Raw genomic sequence first — 20,721 nt, 5'->3', positions numbered from 1 at the left:
GAACTCCTTTCTTCTGAGTTGTCCCATTATTCACAGGATTCCTTTCAGAGGTGTACATGAATTGGTTATTTGCAACCATTTCAATGAGTTCTTGAGCTTCTGCAGGCGTCTTCTTCAGATGAAGAGATCCTCCTGCAGAGCTATCCAATGACATCTTGGATAGTTCAGACAGACCATCATAGAAAATACCTATGATGCTCCATTCTGAAAGCATGTCAGAAGGGCATCTTCTGATCAGTTGCTTGTATCTTTCCCAAGCTTCATAGAGGGACTCACCATCCTTCTGTCTAAAGGTTTGGACTTCCACTCTAAGCTTACTCAATTTTTGAGGTGGAAAGAACTTTGCCAAGAAGGCATTGACTAGCTTTTCCCAAGAGTTCAGGCTTTTCTTAGGTTGTGAATCTAACCATGTTCTAGCTCTGTCTCTTACAACAAAAGGAAAGAGCATAAGTCTGTAGACTTCAGGGTCAACCACATTGGTCTTGACAGTGTCACAAATTTGCAAGAACTCAGCTAAGAACTGATGAGGATCTTCCAATGGAAGTCCATGAAACTTGCAATTCTGTTGCATTAGAGAAACTAATTGAGGCTTAAGCTCAAAGTTGTTTGCTCCAATGGCAGGAATTGAGATGCTTCTCCCATAGAAAAATCAGGAGTAGGTGCAGTAAAGTCACCAAGCACCTTCCTTGTATTGTTGGCATTGTTGTTGTTTTCGGCTGCCATGGTTTCTTCTTCTTTGAAGAGCTCTGTTAGGCCCTCTAGAGAGAGAGTTGTACTTTAGCTTCTCTTATCTTTCTCTTCACGGTCCTTTCAGGTTCAGGATCAGCTTGAACAAGTATGCCTTTATCTTTGTTCCTGCTCATATGAAAGAGAACAAGAAAGTAGGGAATCCTCTATGTCACAGTATAGAGATTCCTTGAGGTGTCAGAGGAAAAGAAGAATAGAAGGAGGAGGTGGAGAAGAGGGAATTCAAACTTATCAAGAGGGACAGAGTTCGAATTGCACCTTGATGAGGAGTCTTAGTCCTTTAAATAGAAGGATGTGAGAAGAGGGGAAGAATTTTCGAAAATAAAGTAAAAGATTTTGAAATAATTAAAAGAAATTTTGAAAAATTAATTGATGATTTTCGAAAACTAAAATTGGGAAAGAAATTAAGTGATTTTTGAAAAAGATTTTGAAATTAGAAGTCAAAAAGATATGATTGAGAGTTAATTTTGAAAAAGATGTGATTGAGAAGATATGATTGAGAAGATATGATTGAAAATTAAAAAGAGAAAGTTTTAAAATTAAAGTTGATTACTTGACTAACAAGAAATTAGAAGGTATGATTCTAGAATTAAAACTTTTGATTCTTTCTTAATAGGCAAGTAACAACTAGAAAATCTTGAATTGAAGCAAGGATTTTTGAAAATAGTAAAAATAAATATAAAATGGAAAGAAATTGATTTTGAAAGAGATATATGATTTGAAAAAGATTTGATTTTGAAAAATTATGAAAACTTGAAAAAAATGTGAATTAAAAACAAAATCTTCCCTCTAGTGTCGTCCTGGTGTTAAACACCCAGAATGCGTTTAACGCCCAAATCTCTACCTTTTTGGGCGTTAAACGCCCAGCCAGGTACCCTGGCTGGCGTTTAAACGCCAGTTTTCCTTCTTCACTGGGCGTTTTGAACGCCCAGCTTTTTCTATTTGATTCCTCTGCTGAATGTTTTGAATCTTCAATTCTCTATATTATTGACTTGAAAAGACATAGTTTTAAAAAATATTTTTGAATTTTTGATGATGGGAATCAATAAAAATGCAACTAAGATCAAATAAACAATGCATGTAAGACACCAAACTTAAAAATTTTCATATAAGAGACACTAACAAATTGAGAATGCATATGAGAAACAATAAAACACACAAAACAAGAGAATTTAAAGATCAGAGCACTGAAATCATCAAGAACAACTTGAAGATCAATGAAGAACAATATGTATAAATTCAAAAAATGCAAGAAAAAAGTCATGCAATTGACACCAAACTTAAAAATTGATACTAGACTCAAACAAGAAACATAAAATATTTTTAATTTTTATGGTTTTAAACATTTTTTTGTATTTTTTTCAAAAACTATATAGAAAAGAAAATAAAGAGGATCAAAACTTTTAATAAGAATTCCAGGAATTATGCAATGTTAGTCTAAAGCTTCAGTCTAAAAAGGATTAGACATGTTTGGCCAAGCTTCAGCAGGACATTACATTCAATAGCTAAATTGATGAGAATCAATCAGCTTTTGTGATGGTGGGAACATCACCTTGAAACTCCAGAATTCATTCTTAAAAATTTTGAAGAAAAGATACCTAATCTAAGCAACAAGATGAACCGTCAGTTGTCCAAACTCGAACAATCCCCGGCAACGGCGCCAAAAACTTGGTGCACGAAATTGTGATCATCAACAATGGCGCCAAAGGACTTGGAGCTCTCAAACATGAATCACACTTTGTCACAATTCCGCACAACTAACCAGCAAGTGCAGTGGGTCGTCCAAGTAATAAACCTTACGTGAGTAAGGGTCGATCCCATGGAGATTGTCAGTTTGAAGAAAGCTATGGTCATCTTGTAAATCTCAGTCAGGTGGATTCAAATGGTTATGGAGTTTAAGGTGATGAAAATAAACATAAAATAAAGATAGAGATACTTATGTAATTCATTGGTGGATTTTAGATAAGCGTATGAAGATGCTTTGTTCCCCTTGAACCTCTGCTTTCCTATTGCCTTCTTCCAATCATTCACTCCTTTCCATGGCAAGCTTTATGTTGGGCATCACCGTTGTCAATGGCTACATCCCGTCCTCTCAGTGAAAATGGTCCTGATGCTCTGTCACAACATCGGCTAATCAGCTATCGGTTCTCGATCATGTCGGAATTGGATCTATTGATCCTTTTGCGTCTGCCACATGCCCCACAATCGCGAGTTTGAAGCTCGTCACAGTCATCCCTTCCCAGATCCTACTCAGAATACCACAGACAAGGTTTAGACGTTCCGGATCTCAAGAATGGCCGCCAATAATTCTAGCGTATACCACGAAGGTTTCAATCTTAGATTAGAAACCCAAGAGATACGCATTCAAGCCATTGCTAGTAGAACAGAGGTGGTTGTCAGGCACATGTTCATAGGTGAGAATGATGATGAGTGTCACGGATCATCACATTCATCAAGTTGAAGAACGAATGAATATCTTGGAGAAGAAATAGACTTGAGTTGAATAGAAAAACAATAGTACTTGTATTAATTCATGAAGAACAGCAGAGCTCCACACCTTAATCTATGGTGTGTAGAAACTCCACCATTGAAAATACATAAGAACAAGGTCTAGGCATGGCCGTGAGGCCAGCCCCCAAACGTGTCTAAGATAGCATAAGACTTATCAAAGATGAAAATACAATAGCAAAAGGTCCTATTTATAGAGAACTAGTAGCCTAGGATTTACAGAAATCAGTAATTAATGCAGAAATCTTCTTCCAGGCCCACTTGGTGTGTGCTTGGGCTGAGCATTGAAGCTTCCATGTGTAGAGACTTTTCTTGGAGTTAAACGCCAGCTTTTGTGCCAGTTTGGGCGTTTAACTCCAGCTTTTGTGCCAGTTTTGGAGTTAAACGCCAGAATTCTTGAGCTGACTTAGAACGCCTGTTTGGGCCATCAAATCTCGAGCAAAGTATGGACTATTATATATTTCTGGAAAGCCCAGGATGTCTACTTTCTAACGCAATTAAGAGCACGCCAATTGGGCTTCTGTAGCTCCAGAAAATCCACTTTGAGTGCAGGAAGGTCAGAATCCAACAACATCTGCAGTCCTTTTTCAGCCTCTGAATTAGATTTTTACTCAGGTCCCTCAATTTCAGCCAGAAAATACCTGAAATTACTGAAAAACACACAAACTTATAGTAAAGTCTAGAAAAGTGAATTTTAAATAAAAACTAATAAAAATATAATAAAAACTAATTAAAATATACTAAAAACATACTAAAAACAATGGCAAAAAGCGTATAAATTATCCGCTCATCACTATTCTTGATGCATGATTTTCGTTATGATTTTTTACTACTTCTATTTTTTTCCTGTTTTTTACTTGATTTTTGGTTCTTGATTTTTCCCTGCATCTATTTTTCATTGCTCGTTTCTGTTCTTGATTTTTGTTCTTGTATTTTGTCTGCATCTATTTTTCACTGCTAGTTTCTGTTCTGTTCTTGATTCTTGATTTTTGTTGATTTTGAATTTGTTCTCTAACTTTTGTGGTTGCAGTTTTTTAATTATTTGATTTTAATTTGTTGTTTGGTGTTCTCATGTCAATTTTGGTTTAGTGCTCTCTGTTCTTATTTTATTTTATTTTATTTTTGTACAATAGAGGTAATTTCTGCATTTGAGTCGCCTTTTTGAATGATTCATGTATCATTGCACACATCATGTTTGTCTCTGACTCCTGGCCTAAAAATATTTTTTCTTAGAGTTTAGGGGCTGTTTTATTTAATTTTTTTAATCATTTGTTTATTTCAGGTTATTAGCATCTGGGGAGTCAAAAACAAAATTGATTTTCTGTCACTTTCATATACTCGTCATGCCGAAGATGTTCGCCAGGTTATTTCGAGTCTAATGCCCTTTCCTTCAGTTCAGTGATTTCAAATTCATAATTGATAATCTTTCTATTCCTCAGCTTTGCTATTAACATACTTTTTTATGTTGTAATTCAGGCCCGTGAATTCCTTTCCAAATTGGGTGATCTCTGCCAGACCCAAATTTTTGCTAAGATTGAAATGTTGAGGTGATTTTGATGTCTTCATAGTGTTAACTTTTGTCTTTTAAGATATACTCTTATTGACTATGCTGATTCAATCTTATGTCTGTGTTGAAATTAGGGCCTGACCCATTTTGATGAGATTCTACGAGAACCTGATGGTATTATCCTATCTCGTGGTAATTTGGGCATTGATCTTCCACCAGAGAAGGTTAGTTTTGCCTTTAAAATTCATTTTGTTGTTTGAATGACTCATGTTTTGGGTGTAAATAGCTATGTTTGTGGTCATGTGGATAATGCATTTGATAGTTGAATAAATTAAAACAAATGGATGCTTCCATATGTTTAAAAAGGGTTTAAAATAGTGCATCTAATGTTACAAATTTTCTTTGAACTGAACCACATTTATGATTGTTGCCTCTGCCATGCTTCTTATTGTAAATGTATAATTATATTTGCTTTGTGAATGGAAAGTCAATATTAATTAATTTTGATTTGCTTTTGTAGGTGTTCTTATTTCGAAAATCTGCCCTATACAAGTGTAATATGGCTGGAAAACCTGTTGTACTTCCACGTGTTGTGGATAGTATGACTGACAACTTAAGACCCACTCGTGCTGAAGCTACTGATGTTGCCAATGCTGTTTTGGATGGTAAGTTACCAGCTGTATGATGCCACATGTAATGATTAAGCCATTTTTTTTGAATTTACTGATTCCATTTTTTGTGCGCTTGAAGCTGTAACTGTATTCTTCTGAATTATTTTTGGTTTCTATCTTCAGTTATAACTACTTATTGGGTTCATGTTTGTTGAATTTTTAAACAAACATACAGGCAGTGATGCAATACTTCTGGGTGTTGAGACCTTGCGTGGGTTGTACCCTATTGAGACTATTTCCACTTTTGGCAGAATTTGTTCAGAGGTAATTTCATTTCATATCTCAGTGGAATAATCAATAATACACTATGGTATGACTGACCTGAGTTCATGCAAGTAGATTTCCATGATATTAACAAGCAAAATGAGAACAATTAGAAGATTAGTTTAGTCGTTTAGATTCATCTTCAACCTTAGCACATTATAATATTAACAGAAGTCAGAACATAGATTCATTTTTATTATTTTCTCTTACTGTCTTATGGTGATTTATCTTGTATAGCATTAGATCTACACTACTTTTACCAATTGCTTGATTGAAATCCTCTGAATCATATGAAATGTTCTCCCATTTTAATTGTCACTAAAAGTGTTACTGTTGGCTGATATTTCTGCCTTTTATTTCATGTCCTTATCGGCTGAGAAGGTTTTCAATCAAGACCTCTATTGGCAGTGTTACAGAAAGATAAGTTCAATCCCAGATTCTATGTTGCTGCTGCTACTAATAATATGAGTATTCAAAAGGCTCAGTTGCTGGAGAATTTCTTGGCAGATCAGGTGAATTTTTTTTACTCCAGAACCTCCGTTTATTTTATTTTATTTTTTGTGAACTTTGTTTCAGTTTTGCCATGTGTGTTTTCTGAGTTTTGGTTAACTTTTTCTTTCTTTGATGGGCGAGGGTTTTGGAATTGTTCAATGTATATTGAGTGTTTAGTCAAATTGAATTGCTGATATATGCAAAAAGTGTGCTATCCTGCAATACCAGATGGCCATGAGATTAGGAAAACCAAGTTAAAGACCATGATTGAAGTATCTCGAGGCAGCAAATAAGGTTTTGTTAGACTTCTAGTGGAGTGAAGGGGACTTGCCATTTTTTGACACATTTGGAAAAGGCGCATTGTTGAAAGTGGAAGAAGCTTTTGTTAATTCAAGTTTGACTTGTGCATATCAGAATGGGGATTCAGTGCTCCAGATTCTTTCCATGTTGTATGAATTCACAAGTTAAGGCATCTGTTCCTGAAACTCCAGATGCCGGTGGGTAAAATCATACCATAACCATAGTGGATTGTGTTGTTCTGGTTGTGTGACAAGAAGTTCTGATTTATGATGGATGTTTATTTGAGTTTTGGTCCAGAAAATGAGGACACAAGTGAGGTCAGTAACTGGCCTATGTTCTGTGAATTTTCTCTAGAGTAACTGACGAAGAATGCTTGAAGATATTAAAGAATTACTGGAAGGCTATACACCGAATGATGGATATTGAAGTATTAGATAGCATTGTATTTTTTGCACAAGTTGAAAAGCTTGTTGAGAAATTAGAGTTTTGAACCCGAGATTTATTTTGTATTTGAGTATTAATGTATAAAACAATTATAACAATAATTATATATGTCAGCAGTTACTATTTGATTTGTCTTGTAATAAAAATTACATACTGGTTTGGTAATAAAAAAGGATTGAAAATTTATATTGTGTAGTGATAAAGGAAAAGTCAAAAAAAGGATTTTTTATTTTGATAAGGCTATCGCCACGCTTTTAAAGCGTGGCCGTATCTCTACCTATTGCCACGCTTTAAAAGCGTGGCCATATCTCCCACTTATAGCCACGCTTTAAAAAGTGGCAATTCTCCATTAGATCGGAAAAGACACTCGTCATACACTGCTGAAAAGTAGCAGGTGCATTACATAGTCCAAATGGTATCCTTTTGTAGGAAAAGGTGCCAAAAGGGCAAGTGAATGTGGTCTTTTCCTGATCTTCAGGAGCAATGTGAATTTGGAAGTAACCAGTGAATCCATGATAATCTATTATTTTATGATTTATATTGTGTTTAATTGTGTGGTTTTATCAAATTTTTACCCACTTATTCATATGATTAGCATGTATTTACAATTCCTTCCCAAAAGTGTTTATGATTGAAAACTTGCTTCCTAGAGATTTTTAATTATGTATTCTAATTCTCCTTTATGCCATTCGATGCCGTGATCCGTGTGTTAAGTGTTTTAGGCTTCATAGGGCATGAATGACTTGGAAATTGGAGAGGAGGCTTGCAAAAATGGAAGGAACACAAGTTACTAAGGAGATGACCAGCGAGCAATGACGCGAGTGCATGGACCACGCGAACGCGCGAAATGAAGAAATCGCAGCAACGCGAACGCATGCCTGACGCAAACGCGTGGATTAAAGTCTGCACGAATGACGCGGTCGCATGGACGACGCGAACGCGTGACAAGGAAAATCGCTGAACGACGCAAATGCGTGGATGACGCGTATGCGTGACCTGCGCGATCTGCAAAAATAACAGAATATGCTAGGGGCAATTTTGGGCCGCATTTTAACCTAGTTTTTGGCCCCGAAACACAGACTAAGGCTAGGGAACGTACAGAAACTCAAAGAGGCATCCACACACACTGAGATTCATCACATTAGGATTACTTTAGTTTTAGATCTGAATCTAGATTAGTGTTACATTCATAGTTTATGCTTTTGCTTTGGATTGTGGATGTTGAAGAGCCATTACCTCCGTGAAGATACTACTTTAGTTTGTTTCCTTATTCTTTACTCTTTTCAGTTGATTATTGACTCTATTCAAATAAGTATGTTACGTTTTGAGTTTATTAATATATAGAATTATTTTTATTTTTTAATTAATTTTAATTCTCTATTTAATTTTATTTAATTATGTCTTCTTATATTTTTATGATTGTTAATTTCATGTCAATGGAGTAGATCCTCCACTTGACATGGGGTTGATTAAGAGGAGACACTTGAGTTGGAATGCTCAAGTGCCTGGTTAAATTGGACATTGTTGGCCAATTCTGTATCTGCTAACGCTGGACCTTCCCAAGAGAGAGGACTAGGATTTGCGGGTAAGAGTTGGTTTGATCACTTTACTTTCCTTTATTCAGTAAGGGTTAACCAAGTGAGAACAACAACCTCTTTACACTACATTTGAGAAGATTCCAACAAGGATAGAACTTTCACTTAATTATTACCCCAGTCAAGACCTTTTATTTGGAATATCAATAATTATTCTTAGTTTATTTTTATTGCTTTAATTCTCAATTAATTTAGTTATTTATTATCAAACTCAAACTTTCTGGGAATTTTCTGATTAATAAATTGGCACTCTTTCCTGCAACTCGTTGGGAGAAGACCTGGGACTCATACTCCCAGTATTTTTATTTCTAAAACTTGTGACAACTCTTTTTAAATTGGTAAGGCAGATCTTAGCTGGTTAAGAGCTATACGTGCAACGCTATTCTCTTATTTGAAATCTCTTAATTGGTTGACTTCTGCCACGCACCAATTTTTGGCGCCGTTGTCGGGGAGTTGCAATAGTGTGCTAAACTATTAATTAGTGTACATATTTTATTTTATTTGCATATTTTATTTTTATTTTGATACCATGAGCTGTATGTTTTTCTCATTGAATGACGCGTTCACTGCCTGATCCGAGCTTAGCCACTTTTGATCCTGAAATTGAAAGAACTCTTTCACGTATTAGGCGAGCTCGACGTCGGTTAGCCTCTGAGGGTGGTGAAGTGATTATTATCGATTCACCAGTCTCATCTGAGGGCGAATCTGAACCGCCATATGAGAGCGAAACAAGCTCCTTTACTATTGATTCAGTTCACTCACGTGCAGGTGACATGGCAGCACCTAGGAGAATTACCCTCTAGGAGGCAGGAGCCCCAAATTTCACACTGCAGCCGTATTAAGTGCATCACCCAACTTTGGCTACAAATTTTAAACTAAAGACTGCACTAATCAACTTGATGCCCATGTTTCATGGCTTACCTGCTCAAGAGCCTATTAAGCACCTTAGGGATTTCCAGACAGCCTGTTCTACTGTTAGGCGTCATGATACAGATGAGACTTCTATTTTGTTAACCACCTTCCCATTTTCTCTTGAGGGAAAGGCAAGGGAATGGTACTACACCCAACTTGAAGCGACTGTTACTAACTGGGATATGCTTAGAAGAGAATTTTTGGAGAAATACTTTCCAGCTGAAGTTACTGATAGACTGAGGAAGGAGATTTCAATGATTGTTCAAGGTGAATCCGAGACTCTCTACAATATTGGGAGCGCTTCAACAATCTCCTGGACGCATGTCCCCATCACATGATTGGTAAACTAGTATTGATCAGCTACTTTACTCAAGGCATGAAACCCCAAGATAAGATTACACTGGAAGGTGCTAGTAATGGTTCTTTGAAAAAGTACAAAACCGCAGATAAAGCATGGCAGCTGATCAACGACTTAGTTGAGTCCACTAGGAATCACAGACAGAGGTGCCACCATCCCAAGGCTGTTACCGAAGTTTCTTCTAGCATTGAAACTACTGCTCTCACACAGAGTATATGTGAAATGACCAACTTACTGAAACAAATGCAGTTGAATCAACAACAAACACAACAAGCTCAGCCTCTCCCATCACAGCAAAGCCAACAGTTGGTCCCACAAAGAGTATGCGGAATCTGTGCTGATTATAGTCATTATACTGATGAATGTCCGCAGCTTCAACAGGAAGACAACATTGTGGCAGCCACTCACAACTTTTATGACTGCCCAAATCAAGGATACAATCAACAAGGCGGCAACTACAACCAAGGTGGCAACTATAGCCATGGATGGCAGGATAACTCCAATCAAGGCTAGAAAGATAATTCTAACCATGGTTGGAGGGATAACTATAACAGAGGAGGCAGAGACAATAATGGAAACCAGAGGTGGAATAACAATAACAACAATAGACAGCAGAATCAGAACCAACCTTACAGAGCAACTCACCTAAGACAATCACAAGGAACCCAGCACAACCAACAACAAGTTCCTCAGGTCACTTATTCTAATTCCTCATCAAATGACGAGATGTTCCGTTCTCTTGTGCAAGGACAACAGGACATGCAGGCGTAGCTGAACTCTAGTCTGAATGGCTTGACTGCCACTTTACAAGCTCTCGTCTCCCGGATGGATTCATCACTTAATTCCACACATCAACCTTCAAGCTCCAGTAGAATTCCTTCTCAACCACTTTCTAATCCCAAAGGTGGCATCAATGCCATCACTTTGAGGTCCGGAACCACATTACAGGAGAGGAACCATGAGGAGCCAAGCCCACCAGAACACGTGCCAGCAGAGGATATGGTGGAAGTAGAAGATGTTGAAGAGAAAGAGGACGTACAAGACATAGTTGAAGAAGAGGAAGCTCAACCACAGAATCAAGCACCAAGAGATGCAGAAGTTGCAATTCACGCCCATCCTATCCCCTTTCCACAACTTGCAAGGAAGCCTAGAAAGCAGATGGAACTTGATCACAAAATGTTAGAAATATTCAAAAAGGTCGAGGTAACTGTTCCCCTTTTTGATGTTATTCAACAGGTACCCAAATACGCAAAGTTTCTGAAGGATTTGTGCATACATAAAGATAAGATTAATGAATTAGAGATTATTCCTTTAGGTAGTTCTATATCTACTTTAATGGGAGGTATACCTGAGAAATGTAGTGATCCAGGTCCATGTATGGTTAACTGTACCATTGGAGGTGTGATATTTTCTGACTGTATGTGTGATTTAGGAGCATGTGTTAGTATAATGCCTTTGTCTATATATGATACTTTGAGGCTCCCCCCTTAAAAAGGTCGGCAGCTCGTTTTGTGTTAGCAGATAAAAACATTATTACAATAGTTAGAATTGCTGAAGATGTATTAGTGAGCATTAAGGGGCTCACATTTCCCATTGATTTCTACATCCTAGAAATGCCCCCTAATGACTCAGGAATACCGTCATCAATCATGCTTGGAAGACCATTCCTGAAGACTTCAAAGTTCAAGCTAGATGCATTCTTAGGAACTTACTCCATTGAGATAGATGTCAGAACAGTGAGTTTCAGTTTAAATAAAGCTATGAAGCACCCTCCAGAAGATCATTCTATCTTCCAGTGTGACATTATTGATGAAAATGTAGCTGAAGTTCACCAGGAAGAGATGGAAGAGAAGCACATGGAGCAAGGTCCAAGTGTGGAGACACTTTCTGAAAATAATGAAGACCCTTTACCATTATCATTAGCCCCGGATGATCCAGAGCCTAGCTATGAGCAGAAATTAGAGTTAAAGCCCCTCCCTCCACACCTCAATTATGCTTACCTTGAGGACAATTAGAAGTTTCCAGTTATCATTGCACAGGAACTCACTTCTCAACAAGAAGAGCAACTACTCAGTGTGCTAAGAAAACATAAGAAGGCAATCGGATGGAGCTTGGCGGATATAGTAGGCATCGGTCCCCAAATTTGTGAGCATAGAATATTCTTAGAAGAGGGAGCAAAGCCTATCTGTCAACCTCAAAGAAGATTGAATCCCACCATCTTAGAAGTTATCAAGAAGGAAGTGACTAGGCTACCTGAAGCAGATATCATCTACCCCATCTCAGACAGTGAATAGGTCAGCCCAGTACAAGTAGTGCCCAAAAAGTCTGGAGTCACAACAGTAAGAAATGAGCATGGAGAGCTCCTGACAACTAGAGTGCAGAATTCATGGAGAGTTTGTATTGACTATAGGCGTCTCAACCAAGCCACTCACAAGGATCATTACCCCTTGCCATTCATTGATCAAATGCTTGATCGCCTGTCAGGTAAATCTCATTATTGTTTTTTAGATGGCTATACAGGATACCTTCAAATTCGTATAGCTCCTGAAGATCAGGAGAAGACCACTTTTACATGTCCCTTTGGAACGTATGCTTATAAAAGAATGCCTTTTGGCTTGTGTAATGCATCTGCTACTTTCCAAAGATGCACGATGAGTGTCTTTTCAGATCTTATTGAGAACTGTATGGAGGTTTTTATGATGATTTTAGCGTATATGGTAACTCATTTAGACTTTCTTGGATAGTTTATCTAGAGTGGTAGATAGATGTGTTAGTACAAACCTTGTATTAAATTTTGAAAAATTTCACTTTATGGTAAAACAAGGAATTGTACTAGGACATGTGGTGTCTAATACTAGCATTTCTGTAGATCCAGAAAAGGTGGATGTTATTTCTAGTTTACCTTACCCCTCCTCCGTAGGAGAAGTCCGTTCGTTCCTTAGTCACGTAGGTTTTTACAAGAGATTTATTATGGACTTCAGTAAGGTAGCACTGCCCTTATCCAGATTGCTGCAGAAAGATATTGAGTTCGAGTTCAGTGAGAGTTGTATGCAGGCATTTGATAAGCTGAAGATTGCTCTGACTCAAGCCCCAATTGTGAGAGGACCTGACTGGAGCCAGCCATTTAAAATTATGTGTGATGCTTCCAACCATGCAGTAGAAGCGGCGCTGGCTCAGTGCGAAGGTAAAGATTCTTTTTGTAATCGCTTATGCATCTAAGACTTTAGATGCTGCTCAATCTAATTACACTACTACTGAAAAAAAGCTTCTAGCTATTGTTTTTGCTCTAGATAAATTCCGAGCCTATTTACTTGGTACTAAGGTAGTAGTATACTCAGATCATGCAACTCTAAAATATCTATTAGCTAAAAAGGAGTCCAAACCAAGGCTAATACGTTGGATACTGCTTCTGCAAGAATTTAATTTAGAAATTAAAGATAGTAACCAGAACTTAGTGGCAGACCACCTGAGTCACCTTGAACACATTAAGGATGACTCCACTTCTATAAATGATAATTTCCCATTTGATAGCTTACATGCAGTATCTTAAGTAGTTCGTTGGTATGCACCTGTAGCTAATTATCTAGTTAGCCACACTTTTCCTCTAAATTTTACTAAGCATCAAAAAGACAAGCTGAAAAGTGAGTCAAAATATTTTATATGGGATGATCCATATTTATGGAGGTGTGGTGCTGACCAGGTAATTAGACGGTGTGTGCCTCAATCAGAATTTCAGTCCATTTGAGAGGCCTGCCACTCATTTGAGAGTGGAGGACATTTTGGCCCTCAAAGAACAGCTAGAAAAATTCTAGACTGTGGATTCTAGTGGCCTACTCTTTTTAAGGACGCTGCTGAATTTTGTAAATCTTGTTCTCCATGCCAAAGGTTTGGTAACATATCCAAGAGGGATGAGATGCCTCAACAGATTATGCTTTTCTGTGAAATTTTTTATGTTTGAGGCATTGACTTCATGGGTCCATTTCCAAATTCTAATGGTTACCTATATATACTGTTAGCTGTAGATTATGTTTCTAAATGGGTGGAAGCAATTCCTACCCGTACTGATGATGCTAACATTGTTGTTTATTTTGTTAGAAATCATATTATATGCCGTTTTGGATCCCCACGAGCAATCATGAGCGATCAAGGCACCCATTTTTGTAACAGGAGACTAATAGAATTACTGAAGAAGCATGGGATAATTCACAAAGTAACAACAGCTTATCATCCCCAGACCAATGGACAAGCAGAAGTCTCTAACAGAGAGATAAAACATATTCTGGAAAAGATAGTAAAACCTCACAGGAAGGACTGGAGTGCCAGGCTACAAGATGCACTCTGGGCATATAGAACAGCGTACAAGACACCCATTGGGATGGGCCCCTTCCGCTTGGTATACGAAAAGGCTTGCCACCTCCTAGTAGAGGTGGAACACAAGGCTTTCTGGGCTATGAAGGAGTGCAACATGAATCTTGAGAATGTTGGTGCTGAAAGAAAACTACAATTAGCAGAACTGGAGAATCTTCGCCTAGAAGCATATGACAACTCCAGGAGATACAAAGAAAAGATGAAGGCTGTCCACGACAAGCATATAAAAAGGAGAGAATTCAGACCAGGGGAGTTAGTTCTTCTTTATAACTCCAGACTGAGGCTTATGCCAGGTAAACTGATATCAAGATGGGAAGGCTCCTACAGAGTAGAAAAGGTAGAGCCATACGGAGTTTTCCACCTGCGTCATCCTACTAGCTCCAAATTTCTGAAAGTCAATGGACATCGCCTGACGCTTTATCATGGTGAGAAGATGAAGGATCACAAAGCACTAGAGGTTTTCCTCTTGGAAGACCCACCAATCGTAGCAGAATGAGCCTGAAGAGTGTCCAACTTAAGGACGTAAAAGTAAAGTGCTAGGTGGGAGACAACCCACTATGGTATGATCGTTCTATTTCAGTCTTAGCTTTATTTTTACTTTATTTTATTTTTATGATGTTAATGACTCTTCTATCACCCCTGCATATAGCTGCATATAGTTTGCATTAGCATTCTGCATATCTTATATAAAAAAAAAACAAGCACGCGACGCGGTAGCGTCGCTGACGCGTCCGCGTCACCAGTGCGATTTGAAGAAAAGAGAATGGGACAGAAAGTCACGTGAAAGCGTGGCTGGAGGCGTGCCTTAGGCACAACCATGCCCACGTGACCGCGTTAATTACGCATCCGCGTCGTTTGGAAAATGGCCTCCCACGCGTACGCGTCAACCACGCGAATGCGTGACCCTAAAAATCGACGTAAAAGAGGTATATGACAGAGAGTTATGATGGAGTGAGGCTGGAATGGTGCTGGAAGCACCAGCCTTACCATGTGACCGCGTGCCCCACGCAGCTGCGTCGTCCTCCAAATATGGCCATTCACGCGATCGCGTCACCCAAAAATTTTGGCAAAATGAGTTTGAGACAGAGAGTTGCGCGAACACGTCGCTGCCCTCGCGCCATTTGCACAAATCGAGTCACGCAACCGCGTGACCCACACGTCCGCGTCACTTGACAAAAATCACACACCACGCTACTGCGTGACCCACGCGTCCGCGTCACATGCGGCGCACAAAATATCCAGATCAGCCAAAATATCTTATCTTTTCTTCCCAAAATCCTAATTTTTCTTCCCCCTTCTTCCTTCTCTACTCATTCTCACTTTTTACTTTCTCCTCCCTTATTTTTCACATCCATTATCAAGGTTCTTTTCTTTCTTTCTTTACCTTTTACTTTTCTTTTATTTATGTTTTATTTTTCTTTTCACTTTCATGATCTATATTTTTCCTTTTCTTTTTTTTTCTTTCCTTTTATTGCTTTAGTTGGTGTTTGATATTTCACTAGGTGATTATCATCTTTTATATTTTGCTTGTGAATTATTGTGGAATTATTTGACAATTATATATCACTTTTCATAAGGGTTGCCTGCATGTTCAATTTACTACTTTCCAAGACATATTCAACATGCATGCCAAGTGTGTGTGAAAAAGGATGGCATTGTGCATTATTTATTTATTCTATTTTACTACCTTAATGCCTGTTTTTCACAAAAATCCTTGTATATTTTATTAATTAAAAATAATTGTCAATACAAACGGGTTGTTAGTTTGAATGACTTGGTAATCTAACTTGGACATTGAATGCTTGATCTATGCTACTCATGCCTTTGCCGGCACGCCAACAAACATCTTGCATTTAATTTCCATCACATGCACTTACTATATTACCTTAGATGAACTTTTCACATGTAGTCTAGACCATGTGTTAACGACATCCTTCTTTTCCGTGCATTGATTATCACCCTTAATATTCGCTCCCTTGCTCGAACCCTTATCTTTACATGTACTTACCTCTTTCCTTTTTCAGGATGGCCACCAAGAAAGGTAAAGAAAAAGCTACTCCCAAACCACCAGCAAGGAGAGGAACAAAAAGAGCATTAGTAGAAGAGCCTTCTTCAATAACGGTTAAACCCTCAACAAAAAAAATCAAGAGGATCATCAAGGTCAATGAAAAAGAGAAAGCCTTCCCAATAAAAGACACTGCGCAGTTCACTAACCGCTACTGTAAGCAGATGTTCTCCATCCTAGCAGCAAGGAATTATAACAATGAGCACCTTCTCATCCCCCCAACCCACATAGCTGAATTTGTTGAGCCCCACATTGAGCAAAGACAATGGGAATTCCTACGGAGACAGCCACAGCAGGTTAATCTATCATGAGTAGTAGAGTTCTATTCAAATTTTCACATTCCAACCATACAGTCTGTCTATGTCCGTTAGAAGCAAGTCCCCATAACTCAAGAAGCCATTCAACAAGCTTTAGATCTTCCCCCTGCTCCAGAAGGATTGGACGCATTTCAGGAAGCCTCATTCAAGCCCCAGATATACCAATTTGACTGGGATGCCATTCTCAAAGTCATCGCACAACCTGGCAGCTTATGGATCTACGGATACCATCGATCCCGACCTAAAAGGATATCGGCTTCAGCACTCACCTTGGAGGCTCGAGTATGGGCATAAATCATGTCCCATTACGTCTTTTCGAGCACTCACGAGTCCTCCTTCACTGCAGACATGGCTGTTTTAATCTGGTGTATCCTTACAGACCAGCACCTCAATTTACCAAGACACATTCGTCATGCTATGGGATACGTACAGATAGCGGGCAACTTACCTTTCTCTGCCTTAGTTTTGGATCTCGTCTCAGCAGCCGGAGTCTCCTACAGAGCTGGGGATACCAAAGCCATGATTCCACGAGAGGATCAGTACGTCCCCAACGGGAAGTATATCAGACCTCCAGCAGTAACTATCAACCGGAGCATAGAACCAGCGGAAGATATTCCCTCTTCTTCCACACCACAAGCACCTTCAACAAACCAACTGCTCAACCAGATACTTGGGAGGCTAGACCGGCTTGACCGGGAAAGAAAGCAGAGAGAGCACCGTAACAAGCGCAGATTTACATACCTCAAAGAGCTACTTGTTGGTAACCAACCACCTAGAGAAGACCCAGACACCCCGGACTCCACTTCATATACCAGCACAGGGAGCCATGACGATTCTGATAGTGGAGATGCTACTACCAGCCCCCCTTTGTTCCTGACAGATGGCACCGAGGATGGTGCAAAGCCTTAAGTGTGGGGAGGTCGGTCAGTACCTGACTTTTGGAGGTGAATTCTCTTCCCTAAACACCAATAAAATAGGATATTTAGTTAATTTTTTCTTTTGTCTAGGATAGAATGGATTGTATAGAAATAGGTTATTTACATGCATGTTCTACTTGATGGAAAATAATAAGTTTCTTCTAAGACCCGATTTTTGAAATATTTCACTAATTTAAAATAAATCTTTTTTGTGTTAAACTTGTTAGAAGTTGTAATTGGAACATAGTTTAAAAAGCTAAGAACACACAACCTGTGAGATTTGAGCTTAATTATATGGTTACATTATTTAACCATAAATATTTTATTCTTGTGTGTTTGCCTCTCTATGATTGTAACCTTTATTTTGTTTCATCCTATATATCTAATATTTAATTTATTTATATACATGCATATGATTGAGGCCATTATTTGATTTTAACTCACTTATCCCAAATAAACCTACCCTTTAAATTACCTTTGTTAGCCATTTTGAGCCTTTCTAATCCCATTTGTTCTATATTTTACCACATTACTAGCCTTAAGCAGAAAAATAATTAAATATCCTAATTGAATCTTTGGTTAGCTTAAGATAGAAACTGTGTGTTAATTAAGCATGGGAAAATTGTGGGAACATGGGTTAATAAGGGAATGTGTCATGATAAAATAATAGGAATTTGGGTACCTACTCATGTGAAACTATAAAAATTAAAAATCCATGTGCATTGATAAGTTATGTTTATTTTCCTAGTAATATATATATATATATATATATATATATATATATATATATATATATATATAAGTAATAATTAAGTACTTAAATAAGGGGACAAAATTATCCCAATATTAAGCTAATAAAAAGATCAATGCATATGTGATACAAGTTAAAAGGAAAAGTTAATACATGAGTATGTAATGCAGAAGTGAAAATTTTGGATAGCTAGGCATGATTCTAGAGTTATACAGAGTATATGTATGCTAGATAAGAGCTTAGCTTAGTCAAAGATTCAATTTATAGCTCACTTGGCCATACATATATCCTCACCCTTACCTTAGCCCCATTACAATCCTAAAAAGACCTCATGATGTTTGCATTGGTACATTAAATATTGTTGATTGGTTAGGTGAAAAACAAAGTTTAGAAAGCATGATTAGGGAAGAGTAGAGTGATTATCCTATACACTTGAGAGATTAGAGTGCATATACACCATCAGTGAGAATTCAGTGCTTAATTCTATGTTTCCTGCTTTCATGAGCTGTATTCTTACAATGTTACCTATTTTTACTATATAAATTAAATTAGTGAGATCCAATTTATGTTTGTCTTGAAGAGCTTGTTTCCTTTTTTTCCAAGTAGACAAGAATCATATAGTTGCATATATATATATATATATAGGTTACATTGCATTTCATGAGTTTTGTATTTCCCTACTCATTTATTTTATCTCCTTCAACTAAGCATGAGGACATGCTAATGTTTAAGTGTGGGGAGGTTGATAAACCATTATTTTATGATTTATATTGTGTTTAATTGTGTGGTTTTATCAAATCTTTACCCACTTATTCATATGATTAGCATATATTTACAATTCCTTCCCAAAAGTGTTTATGATTGAAAACATGCTTCCTAGAGACTTTTAATTATGTATTTTAATTCTCCTTTATCCCATTCGATGCCATGATCCCTGTGTTAAGTGTTTCAGGCTTCATAGGGCATGAATGACTTGGAAATTGGAGAGGAGGCTTGCAAAAATGGAAGGAACACAAGATACTAAGGAGATGACCAGCGAGCAATGACGCGAGCGCATGGACCAAGCGAACGCGCGAAATGAAGAAATCGCAGCGACGCGAATGCGTGCCTGACGCAAACGCGTGGATTGAAGTCTGCACGAATGACGCGGTCGCGTGGACGACGCGAATGCGTGACAAGGAAAATCGCTAAACGACGCGAACGCATGGATGACGCGTACGCGTGACCTGCGCGATCTGCAAAAATAACAGAATACGCTGGGGGCGATTTCGGGCCGCATTTGACCTAGTTTTCGGCCCAGAAACACAGACTAAGGCTAGGGAACATACAGAAACTCAAGGAGGCATCCACACACACTGAGATTCATCACATTAGGATTACTTAAGTTTTAGATCTGAATCTAGATTAGTGTTACATTGATAGTTTATGCTTTTGCTTTGGATTGTGGATGTTGAAGAGCCATTACCTCCATGAAGATACTACTTTAGTTTGTTTCCTTATTCTTTACTCTTTTCAGTTGATTATTGACTCTATTCAAATAAGTATGTTACGTTTTGAGTTTATTAATATATAGAATTATTTTTATTTTTTAATTAATTTTAATTCTCTATTTAATTTTATTTAATTATGTCTTTTTATATTTTTATGATTGTTAATTTCATGTCAATGGAGTAGATCCTCCACTTGACATGGGGTTTGATTAAGAGGAGACACTTGAGTTGGAATGCTCAAGTGCCTGGTTAAATTAGATGTTGTTGGCCAATTCTGTATCTGCTAACGCTGGACCTTCCCAAGGGAGAGGACTAGGATTTGCGGGTAAGAGTTGGTTTGATCACTTTACTTTCCTTTATTCAGTAAGGGTTAACCAAGTGAGAACAACAACCTCTTTACACTACACTTGAGAAGATTCCAACAAGGATAGAACTTCCACTTAATTATTCCCCCAGTCAAGACCTTTTATTTGGAATATCAATAATTATTCTTAGTTTATTTTTATTGCTTTAATTCTCAATTAATTTAGTTATTCATTATCAAACTCAAACTTTTTGGGAATTTTCTAATTAATAAATTGGCACTCTTTCCTGCAACTCGTTGGGAGACGACCTGGGACTCATACTCCCAGTATTTTTATTTCTAAAACTTGGGATAACTCTTTTTAAATTGGTGAGGCAGATCTTAGCTAGTTAAGAGCTATACGTGCAACGCTATTCTCTTATTTAAAATATTTTAATTGGTTGACTTCTGCCATGCACCAATCCATCAAGAAAGCAATAATGGGATTTACCCGCCAAACGGTCCAACATCTGATCGATAAAGGGCAAAGGGTAGTGGTCCTTTCTTGTAGCGGCATTCAATCTTCTATAGTCGATGCACACGCGCCACACATTTTGTACTCTCTTGGTGACTACTCCTCCATCATCCTTTTTAACCGCAGTGATGCCTGATTTCTTGGGAACGACTTGGACCGGGCTCACCCATTCACTGTCAGAAATTGGGTAGATGATA

General features: G+C 37.9%; 1 protein-coding gene and 1 non-coding gene across 2 annotated transcripts; both read left to right on the top strand.

Moving 5' to 3' along the window:
* Positions 1-208: 208 nt before the first annotated feature.
* LOC112738663 (small nucleolar RNA R71) lies at positions 209-316 on the top strand. Its single transcript, XR_003169609.1, has one exon. It is a non-coding gene; the product is annotated as a small nucleolar RNA R71 (small nucleolar RNA).
* Positions 317-4,427: 4,111 nt separating this feature from the next.
* On the top strand, positions 4,428-6,165 carry LOC112734938 (pyruvate kinase 1, cytosolic-like). The gene is made up of 6 exons (XM_029291238.2): positions 4,428-4,448; positions 4,538-4,618; positions 4,897-4,986; positions 5,283-5,427; positions 5,609-5,696; positions 6,069-6,165. The coding sequence occupies exons 1-6, from the start codon at positions 4,428-4,430 to the stop codon at positions 6,163-6,165; spliced, it is 522 nt and encodes a 173-aa protein (XP_029147071.2).
* The last annotated feature ends 14,556 nt before the right edge of the window (positions 6,166-20,721 follow it).

This window comes from Arachis hypogaea, chromosome 13 (genome assembly GCF_003086295.3).
Source record: "Arachis hypogaea cultivar Tifrunner chromosome 13, arahy.Tifrunner.gnm2.J5K5, whole genome shotgun sequence".
Taxonomy (NCBI): Eukaryota; Viridiplantae; Streptophyta; class Magnoliopsida; order Fabales; family Fabaceae; genus Arachis; species Arachis hypogaea.
The sequence above is the reverse complement of the archived record's forward strand: the minus strand, read 5'-3'. Positions and strand labels throughout refer to the sequence as shown.

Bases quoted from the DNA above. Each gene is read 5' to 3' on its own strand.
- LOC112734938 (XM_029291238.2), top strand. From the start codon at position 4,428: ATGTATCATTGCACACATCAT. The intron at 4,449-4,537 runs GTTTGTCTCTGA...TGTTTATTTCAG, and splicing joins TGTATCATTGCACACATCAT to GTTATTAGCATCTGGGGAGT. The intron at 4,987-5,282 runs GTTAGTTTTGCC...TTGCTTTTGTAG, and splicing joins TTGATCTTCCACCAGAGAAG to GTGTTCTTATTTCGAAAATC.